At 34.7% G+C, this 11,297-nt stretch overlaps 1 protein-coding gene across 1 annotated transcript in view; it reads right to left on the reverse strand.

Annotated features, from left to right (window-relative positions):
- Positions 1 to 10,686, reverse strand: part of LOC116709588 (leukocyte tyrosine kinase receptor-like) — a 42,974-nt gene extending 32,288 nt beyond the window's left edge. The window contains exons 1-3 of the mRNA XM_032548224.1: positions 10,580 to 10,686; positions 8,519 to 8,658; positions 97 to 246 (exon numbers count right to left, since the gene is read on the reverse strand). Coding sequence (XP_032404115.1) covers positions 97 to 246; positions 8,519 to 8,621 — 253 coding nt within the window. The 5' untranslated portion in view covers positions 8,622 to 8,658; positions 10,580 to 10,686. The remainder of the gene's footprint in view (positions 1 to 96; positions 247 to 8,518; positions 8,659 to 10,579) is intronic.
- Positions 10,687 to 11,297: the final 611 nt, after the last annotated feature.

Consider the following 11,297-nt stretch of genomic DNA (forward strand, 5'->3'; position numbering starts at 1 on the left):
CAATGATTCATTTTAATAGCAGAGGCACCAGAGGAGTACTCCTAAAATCAGGCTGTATATCACATACGCAGAACACACACACACACACACACACACCTGGTGTGCGCTGGAGAGTGACGCCCTGCATGTCTTGTTTCTGCAGAAGTTCATCTCCAGCGACTCTCCTCCATCCCGAGTGCTGACTGGACCCGGACCAACCGCATGAATCCGACTCAAACGAGCAGTACGAGCCAAAGGGAAGAGCGTCTGCCAGGGAAGCAGGTTATTATATTTCACCGAGACGCTGAACACATCTGCACAGAACATCTACAGCACAAGATACAGTTATACTAAAGCAACTAAATCTAAGTAGGACTTTTTGCCAGACAGGCAAAACTAAATAATCAAGATGAAGTATTGCAGCAACTAATTAAACACGAAAACATTTTAATTGGATAATATTCTTATTTTTACCTGCTTGACAATAAACCATGGAATATTTTTCTGTAGAAGAGTCATTTATTAATAGCTGCAAATCCAAGATATAAAAAAATCTTGAATGTTTGCCTTATTAAAGAAAATAAACAACACATCTCTGGAAAAAACTAAGAGCCCACTGCACTGAACCCTCCTGGTTATTCCATGAAATATTGATTTCTGAACTCTGCCTGGGTTAAAACATTAGTATTGTTGTTTCTAAATGAATATTAACTTGTTTTCTTTGCATTATTTGAGGTCTGTAAACACTGCATATTTTTTGTTATTTTGACCATTTTTCATTTTCTGCAAATAAATACTAAATTTCTGTTTTGAATTTCAGAGACATGCTGTCAGTAGTTCATAGAATAAAAAAATAATGTTCATTTTACTAAAACATAAACCTATAAAGAGCAAAATCAGAGAAACTGATAATTTTAAGTGGTCTCTTAGTTTTTTCCAGAGCTGTAGTTGCATTTCCATTGACCATATAATTCCTTATATTTGCACAATTTAACATTTTGAAAATACATTTGCTTAATGAAAACAGGGCAAAACGTTTTAGGGCTCGGATAATGGTTTCGAAATTGGTTTATTTTGCAAAACTGCAACAGAAATACTTTATTCACATCACACGAGTCACATGATCAACAACCGGATGTTGCCACTGGCAAAACCCACGAAGAAGATGATGACAGGAAGTCGTCTGGTTTTTAATGACTTATCGGGCGAATAAACTGATCCACGCTTGAATTTAATTGCATTTTTTATTTAATGGAAACACCACAATTGTGAAATGTTTTGACGTTAGTAGAATATTGACAAACTTTTATTTTATTGTAAAATTTTCTGAAATGTTATGTATCACATTTTTTTGTCAACAAGAACAGAATGGAAAGGTGTTTTTTTAAATGGATGGATGCACTCAAGTCAGCTCTAGAGAAAAAATTGTTAAATTTTTGTTGTCTTATTAATAAGCAAAAAACACATTTAGTATTTCATTACAGGGCTGTCCAAAGTACAGCCACATGGCTGTTTTCAGCTCCTTTATTGAGTTTTGAGGCTCCTGACAGCAATTAAAGAATCCTACAAATTTTGTGCACTTGATTAATGAAACTTGGTTAATCACAGCCAGAATTTCTGAAGAAAGAGTAACCTAAATCTTGTAATTAGTGCTGAAAACAAACTTTATTTTTGTAACAAGGCAAAACAGTTTTTATCAAGCCAAAGGCCTTTCTTTCAATAAAAAAAAAAAAAAATACATTTTTTAAGTTTTGGCTCTATGATGAGTTAAAAAAACCCTTTCCTACAAAACAGTTTGACTATTTTTGTTTAATTGAAATATGGTAAACTTAGTTTGCTGTTGGGCAGGTGAAATATTTACAAGTTTTTGGCTTTATTTTCAACTTGCAAGTCATGAAAAAAAAATTAAATATAGGAAACTGCCAGACCTCACATACAGTAATTAAATGTAACAGGCAGCTAAATTAATAAAACGATTATTGATAAATAATGAAACCAGTGATTACATGTAGATTAGCAACTGCTGCATATTCACCATGTGTTTTTAATTTTCTGTCTTGCATGTTTTGTCATTATTTCATTTATTGTTTTTTGCAGAAAAACGACACTGCATTGATGAACGATTTGAATGACACAATTACAGACAAGGCTGGCTGCCATTGTTTGTTTGCCAGATGGTGCAGGCTAAAACAAAGGGTAACTGTAATAAAATAAGCATTCAATCTAAAAAAACAAACACATACAAAGAAAGAACTTAAATTCACATAAGGGGTACATGACATTGCATTATTTTTCAGGGTTTTGTAACTTAACAATCATGTGATTCATGTTTTAATCTTGTTTTTCAGCAGCAACTTGTCAAGAGCTGCAGCTGAATTTAGTAAAACAGACTGAAGCGCTCATCTTAAACAGCATAGTCCATTTTAAACAAACAAATAACACTTTCCATTTTATAAAAATTAAATTTAATTTGCCCTGAATCTTGTTTGAAAGGAACCCTGTTGCTTGAAATTTCACCTGAAATGAATTCACAGGCACAATCTGTACTTTTCCCAAATTATGGTCACTTAAAATAAAGTTTTATGTGAGACATGTATGGGTATAACTCTGGGAGAGATAAGGAAGTAGAGGGAGTTTCCATTTTAAATGGAGACCAAAGCATTTGCATCAGCCATCTGGGATCATTATATTATTATCGGTGCACAACCTAAAGGAGTAATGCTGATCTTTGCTCATCAGAAACATCAGGGGCGTTTGGTCCACAATCAAAACAGAGAAGTGAGTCCAGTAATCTTGTAAATATGGGTGGGATTAATATCAGCAGATTAATTACATAGATTTCAATTTTAGAAGTAGTTAATTGTTGTCTTTTCCAAAGCTGGAACCTTTGTTGCGTGTTTCTGGTACGCCAGTAAATCTGACGGACAAGCTACGTCCGCAAAGCCGTGGATGAAAAAGCCTTTTTTTGGGCCACTCGGGTTAATTATTGCTTCAAAAACAATCTGAAGGGACGCTGGAAAAGACTATTGTTGTGTTCATGTTTTGCTAAAAGGAGCTAGCATATTAGCGAAGCTATTTAAGCCTAAAATAGCATCCCAATGCTAACCATGTTGTAGCAGCGCAAACGTCCAGCGCTAATGACAACAGTGTTCACACATTAATCCACATTTCTAAATAAATAATTTTAAATGAAGTTAAAATGGATTGTCAACATTCAAAAACTGAAAACTTTGCACCAATCTGAAACTATATTTGTTGTTGAGCTCACATGTCTATTCATTCAATAATTTTGCAGTAAAAAGCTTTTTTGATTCAAATATATGGTGTTCTGTTAAAATTTTATTAACTTAAACAGGTTAAAAACAATTATATTTGTTGCTCAGCTCATGTGTCTATTCAGTATTTCAGAAGCAAAAAGGGGTTTTAAATTATAAATGCTTATTTTGTCAAGAAATGGTTTTCAGTTAATGCAATTAATTTTGATTAAGAATTACAAACCCTGTAATTAACTCACTTAAAATTTTAAATCAAGTTTTTATACTCTTAATATTCATGCTCACGCTGTCAATTGTTCTAATGTATTCTCTTCTCGGCTGGACATTTTCTTGAATCTCAGTATGATATTTTTATGAACATCACAATGTCATTTTTATGCTGTTAATTTGCCTTTACTGTCTTTTCACAGAGTATTTTTATATTTTTACATTTGTGTGAATCCACATGCTTTGGCATTTCCTTCACTTTGCTGCTGACACACTTGAATTTCTCCTTGAGGAATAATAAAGGTTATTTCTAATTTATTCTTGCGTACCCTTTGACCTCTGCAGGTGTGGGTATAGATGGGATATTCAACAAGCTTAGGGTATAGTAGGGGTGCATCGATTGCAGTTTTCCAGCTGATTACAGATCTTTTAAAAAGCCTGACCTGCTGATTCAGATTTTGGCCAATACCGATTTTTTTTTCTGTTTGAAATGTTGCTCAATATAACAAGAAATAATAATAAAAAAAAAAAATAAATATATATATATATATATATATTATAATTAACCTGGTTGGCCGGTCTATCAGTCAAACCTTTTTGACAGGAGAGCAAAAGAAGACAGTGGTTGATTTTTAGAGCTTTGTCAAGGTAGATAAAATTGGTGGGTAAGATCAGCTTCACATGTAAACATCGGCCAATCACCGATCTACCCAAATTAAGGAAATCGGAACTGATAAATTGGTGCAACCCTCGGCTATAGAAATAATCAAATTAGCAAATATTTTAAACAGAAAACATATCAATGTTAAATAATAGAAAAAAATAGAAAAATATTTGGTACGAAATTAGCTACTCAACATCTTATCTTTCTGTTGCCTGCTGAATCTTGAGGATTTACTTTTCTTACTATGAGGAAAAAATATTCTCTTTTGATTTACCTTAAAATAAAATCAACAAAACAAACCCTTTACTTCCCATTTCACCTGGAAAAGGTGGCATAGAGTCAGTAATGAAAAGCAGGAAGTAAAATAAATTTGTGGGCCCTGTGAAAGGCTTGCCACAGCACTGTGACCCAGCTCCTTCCCTCTGGGACAAACAACTCAAGTAGCTCTGAGTGCTTTGACTTCATTGCTGTCTTTTGAGTCGCAGCAGGGTAAAGAGGTTTCTTTGCACGTCATGATTGATGTTTTCAGATTTAAGACTTGGTATATTTCTGAGCAGGACGTAAAAAGTAGCAATGAATCTTTAGGAAAGTTGTTTTGAAACTCTTCCTTTATTTACTAGGAGTTCAATATCTTAATATTAGGGAATGCTAACTAATCATAATTAGCTTTATTTGCCAAGATTGTATGCACAAACAAGGACTTTAACTTAAGAAGACATTTAGAATAGAATTCAACTTTATTGTCATTGCACTGTCACAAGTACAAGCAATGAGATGTAGTTTGCATCTATCCAGAAGTGCTCTACGAGATATAAATATTTATTTACAGATGTACAAGACTATGTATGTATGGACTATAAGGGGTTATAGCAAAGAGATATAGATATTGTGTATAAATATAAATATAAATATGTATAGAGAAAAATTTATGTGTTGAGTGTTTTAGCCTAGTTTCTAGTGCAAATATCTTAGTATAATTGAAATAAGGTAAAGTTAACTTACAAGTAGCTTTTCAGCAAGATGCAGCAGGTTGTTTAAAGTACATTTTTTAAAATTGATGAAAAAGTACTTGTTCCATTGGCAGATTATTTCACTGACAAGGGAAAAATGTCCTTTAAATAAAATAATCTCCTTAATAGTATTTTTCACCAATATTAAGGAATTATTGACATAAAATGAGCTCCTATTTTTTGTTGACTATAAGTTAGTTTTCTCTTATTTCTAGTCTACCAAGGTATATGCACTAGAACTACACATAAAATACTTTTTGTGATTTTGTAAGAAAGAAGCTGTATGCAGTATTTCAAGACTTAGGATCCGTTTAAATCTGGTGTTCAAACTTCCTGTCACATGGTGGAAATCTAATTTCTAAAACAATTGAAAATCACAAATAACTTATGTACCAATCAATCAAATTGATCTGTGTAGCACATTTCAGCAACATTCCTTTATTTAATCAGGTAAACCCCGTTGAGATCTAGATCTAATTTTCAAGAGGGACCTGAAACAAACTTCACTCCCCGTCGGGGAATTGAACCCCGGTCTCCGTTCATTCCCAAAATGAATAAACAGCTGTTTTATTATTTTCCCCGAGGTAAAGTCAGTGACGTGGTATTTTCGTGACACAGTTTATCTTTTAACAACAGCAAGGTCTGATAATGTTACGGTAAATCAAACGTTAGTGCAATCACAATATATATCCACTTCCGCACCATTGATTCGTTCATGTTAAATTCTCTGGCTGCTGCTCTATTCCCGTGTTCTACTGCGTGACTGATCGCCTTGAGCTTAAACTCTGCGTCGTAAGCGTGTCTCTTAATAAGGAGCCATTTTGGGGTCTTTACAGAAAACCCAGCGTGCACCGCGCGCTTCTTCTTCTACGGGGGAAATGAAGTCGGCATCTGCTTTTCCCCCGTTTCTTCTTCTACGGGGAAAATGAAGTCGGCGTCTGCTTACCGTAGTTGCGAGACCTGTTGTGGCTCAATATTGGTCCATATATAAGGCGCACCGGATTATAAGGCGCACTGTCGGCTTTTGAGAAAATTGAAGGTTTTTAGGTGCGCCTTATAGTGCGGAAAATACGGTAGATGTTTTTTAAAGAATGAAGTGTGTACATCTGTCATATTATTGTGTATAGCCAAAATTTTAAAAAAGGATTTTACATGTTTGTCTTATTAAAACATAGGCAACCAATTTGCAGATTTTGTTGGATGCCAACAAAATCTGGGGGAAGAAAACAAAAAGAAAAAGAAATTCAGCCATAAGAGCAGGATTTGGGTCACTTTTTGGATTATGTTTGGTGTATTTAGTCAGATTTAATTAATTAAAAGCAGATTTGGGTGGACCAAAGTTTGCTTTTGAGTAATAGTCACTAAATAAATTAGTTACTACTTGCAATGAATTTATAGGGAAAGGTTATTAAAATATAAATACTTTGTATTTCAACAAAATTTTTCTAACAAAACAAGATTTGAGGGCGTGCCGTGGTGGCGTAGGGGTTAGCGCGACCCACATTTGGAGGCCTCAAGTCCTCGACGCGGCTGTCGCGGGTTCGACTCCCGGACCCGGCGACATTTACCGCATGTCTTCCCCCTTCTCCCTCCCCCTTTCCTGTCAGCCTACTTCATGAAAAGGGACACTAGAGCCCACAAAAAGACCCCCTGGAGGGGTTACAAAAAAAAAAAAAAACAAGATTTGAATTTGTTTGCAATAATTTTACACTAATAAAAACAATTAATTGGTGTCAAACAGCTTTGCTTGGCAGGCTGAATCTCTGTAATCTTTGAATTGTAGTTGGCGGCAACAAAAGAATCAGTTCAGGGGCCACATATGGCCCCCGGCCCGCAGTTTGGACACCCCTGATTTAAATGAAAATCTTTGTTTTGTTTGGAAACTCTCAGGATAAGTCTTGCAAAAGCTGTTGAGGCATAGAGAGTCAGAAAGTGGCGCTCACCACAGATCAACCCCTCGTCTTCTCCTAGTGGACAGTCGGTGTGGAAGTTACACACTTGGCTCTGATTGATGCAAACGTCCGAGTTTACGCAGTGGAAAGATTTTCCACACATGAGATTCTGGTCCATGGCCTCATCACCTGCAGTCACACAACAACTCCATGATTACTCAACTTTCAGGACAAACAAGGAAAACTTTCAGTCGGTAAATGTGATCTAAAATACAAGCGCTAAAACTCACCACTAAGATTATATTTGACCATATTTTATTAAATTTTAAGCTGGAAAAGAGCCGATGAGTGTTTGCATAGGTCAAAGGGTTGCATGAGGTGTTAGTTCTTCACACTAGATGAATAGACTTAAAGCTACATCATGTAACTTTTATTTAAAAATGTTTTTTATATATATTTATTAAGACTGTCACCATGTTGTGACAGTATGGTATGAGGCAAATAATCCCAGTGCTAATATTGCGGTCTGCAAAAATGCACAACTTCCAGTCAAAAACAACCAATCAGAGCCAGGAGGCGGGACTTAGTGCTGTTAATCACCTTCCTGTATCATGCTCAATGTGCTAACAGTGGAAAAACAACTTAAATGCTATGCATTAGCATTTACGGCTGTAGTTTCTATTGCAAACATATTTGCAATAGAAACTAGACCAAAAGCAGTTGGTAAGATTCTGTTTTTGCAGTGTAGAGAGACAAAAAAAGCAAAAAGATTTAGCAAAAATTTATGTTGAAGAAGAAATTTCAGAAATCTTGTTTGTAGGGACACAATTATTTGAAAATTTGAGCCAATAACCAATATTTCCAGTTACAGGTCTGGAAAAAATTAAGAGACCACTTAAAATGATCAGTTTCTCTGATTTTACTTTTTATCGGCTTATGTTTGAGTGAAATGAACATTGTTCTTTTATTCTATGAACTACTGACAAAATGTCTCCGAAATTCAAAGCAAAAATTTAGTATTTATTTGCAGAAAATGAGAAATGGTCAAAATAACAAAAAAGATGCAGTGCTTTCAGACATCAGTGCAAAGAAAACAAGTTTATATTCATTTAGAAACAACAATACAAATGTTTTAACTCAGGAAGAGTTCAGAAATCAATATTTGGTGGAATAACTATGAGGTTTTCAATGGGGGCAGTGGGCTCTTCGTTTTTTCTTCTATAGATGTACATTTCCCGGCCTTTAAACAGTGAAAATAATTGATATATAATAATAAATAAATAATTAATTGATGCATAATAATGTATATTTGCAGTTTGAACCATTAAATTAAGCTGCTATAACTGTTTTTAGAGAATGTGGCAAGTATTTTGCCAGATCTAAACTGGGGGTTTAAATAAGCTGGAAAAAGAAAACTATAATGAAATTATTAAACATTTTGAACAAAAAAAACAACAAAAAAAACTGAGCTGCAGAATAAGCACAACTCACCTGAGCCACAGTCGATGAAATCCAGAGAGTCCAAAGCCACAGTGACTTCACCTTCACCCAAACAGGAAGTGTAGAGCAGGGTCACTTGAATCGGTTCATCCATCTGACCAATCACAGCTTTATAAACCTGCCATTCATTCCTGGTCAAAGGATAACAATGAAAGCTTTTTAGTCATTCATTTCTGGAAACTTCTGTACTTAAAGTTGAAAACATAAAAATACACCTAAGATTTTTTTATTGTCCTGTTTTCAATCAGTTTGGATTACGAACATTTATTATAAATGTTTGTAATTTATAATAAATGAAATTATTATAATAAATAATTCTGTCACATTTATTACGTGACAGAATAATGACAGACAAATGACAGAAGAGTAACCTTTCTTAGAGGTTTTCTCAATAGTTTGCTGGAGTCTTTAATAAACAGACATGGAGCAAGAACTGGGAAACTGTCAGAATAATGCTAAAAAAAAAACCCGTAGAGAACAATGCAAAAAGGAAGCTACACTGCAAAAAAACAAAATATTACCAAGTATTGTCTAGTTTCTAGTGCAAATATCTTAAGAAACTTTCAATAAGACAAAATCAACTTACAAGTTACTTCTCAGCAAGATATAGGAGCTTAAATAAATCTTTAATATTTATAAAAATGTTCTTCTTGAACTGGCAGATTGTTTTCACTTATAACAAGACAATTTTCCCATGTTACAATTGAAATAATCTGCCAATATAACCAGTACTTTTTCATAAATATTAAAGAGTTATTGACTTAAAACAAGCTTGTGTCTTGTTGAAAAGTTACTTGTAAGTTAGTTTTCTCTTATTTCAAGTGTATTTGCACAAAAACTAGACCAGAAAAATTTGGTAAAATTGTGTTTTAACAGTTAGAGAATGGAAGAAGTGGAGAATGACATGGGAACCAGAAGAGCTAATCACAGGTGAGTGGAGGCACCTGGGGAAGAGAGCTGGCAGAGGGAAATTAGGAGATGAGCAGCAGCTGCGCTGAGGAACGGAGGAAATATAAACAAAAGGAAAACCCTGAAACTAACAAACAGGAAAAAAAGAAAAGTTACTCAAAGGAAATAATTTTAAAACTCAAAAAATGATAATTACAAATGGTCTAATACAAGGAAAAGATTAAATCAACAAGATCAAAACATCCACAACATGATGCTGTCACCACTGTACCTTGTGTGAAGCTTTTTCCACCAAATGCAACACTGATTACCATGAGCAAAAACTTCAAGATTTTTGACCCTGAGTGCATTTTTAAATTGTAAACTGGTTTTTAATGTTGCTTTTTGAGTGACAGCTTCTTCCTCTTTGAGTGCCATTTCAGCCCATGTCAGTGTCTTTTTATTTTGTTCATTTCATTCATGAACAATATGATGTCTGGAAATATTGACCTATTTGAGCAAATGAAAGAGGCACCTTCAGGTTTCTGGAAATTGAGATTTTGCCTGATTTCCTTACATTTTTCCATTTACCTCAAATTCTGTGAAATAACATACGTTTAAAAAGTTTCAGTAAGCGACGTCTGCTCACTTCTGTACGACATGAATGACGAGCTGAATAAATGGAAACGCTGTGTGTGGGGGTGTGTGTGTGTGCTTCATAATGAAATTGCAAAGTCCATTACCGCAGAGATATTAATAAAGCCAGCGTACCGACTTACTGTACATGCCCATCCATCCTCTCTTCTGTCCTCACCAATTACATCTAAATAAATCTCCGGCCCACATCCAGAGACATAAATGCTTTTAGCTGGTCTAAAAATGGCTGCACTACAGCATCACATCAATAGGAAATACCTGCCCATGGTTTCCAAACAATACTCAAGGGTCTGTCTGTTGTTCCACAATACGCAGTTCTGCCTCAAATTAAATCTTCATTTTCTTAGCTCTGCTAGCATCTGTTGACCTTGCTCTCTCTGGAGGAATGTCACCTTTCATTGTCTGAATCTGGGCGTTGTTTACTTTTATTTTACTAGAGAAGCACAAAACAAACTAATGAGCTCAGAACAACATTACTGAGACAAAGACAGACTTGTTCATGGCTACCTGTGGGTGTCTGGTCTCCTCTGGTTGAGAACCTCAGAGTGAACGATCAAATCTGACAGAAGAGGTTTGATCGAGACTGTCAGGTTGCCCAAAGTCGGACCGGATTCATAGAGAGCAACCTGCAGAATGCATTGTCTGTTGCTCCCAGGCAAGACCGGACTTATTATTTGGTGCTCACATTTCTCTGCATCAGATGGACTCAGAAGAAGAAAATGCCCTGAAGGGACAAAACAAAGAAGAAGCACTATTATGAAAAACTTTGCATGTATTTGTACTTCCATTTGGATTTCTACGTTGCAAAAATACAAACTTTTACCAAGCATTATGGTCTAGTTTCTAGTGCTCTTGAAATAAGACAAAACTACAAAACTTCTCAGCAAGATATGGAAGCTTGTTTTAGATAAATAATTCCTTAATATTTATGAAACACTCAAAGTAAAAAAAGAGATTTTAATTTTGATGTTTGAGTATCAGCTAATTTAGAGTAACTACACTGAAAAAACATAAAATCTTACCAAGTAATTTTGGTCTTGATTAGTTCAAATATTTAGCATACTTGAAATAAGACTGAACTTAACTATTCAGCAAGTTAAAGGAGCTAATTCTTTAATATTGATGAAAAAGTTTTAGCTTATTATTATTTCACTTATAACAAGACATTTTTCCTATAACATAAATAATCTGGCAATGGAACTAGCACTTTTTCATCAATGCTAAG

This window comes from Xiphophorus hellerii, chromosome 19 (genome assembly GCF_003331165.1).
Source record: "Xiphophorus hellerii strain 12219 chromosome 19, Xiphophorus_hellerii-4.1, whole genome shotgun sequence".
NCBI lineage: Eukaryota > Metazoa > Chordata > Actinopteri > Cyprinodontiformes > Poeciliidae > Xiphophorus > Xiphophorus hellerii.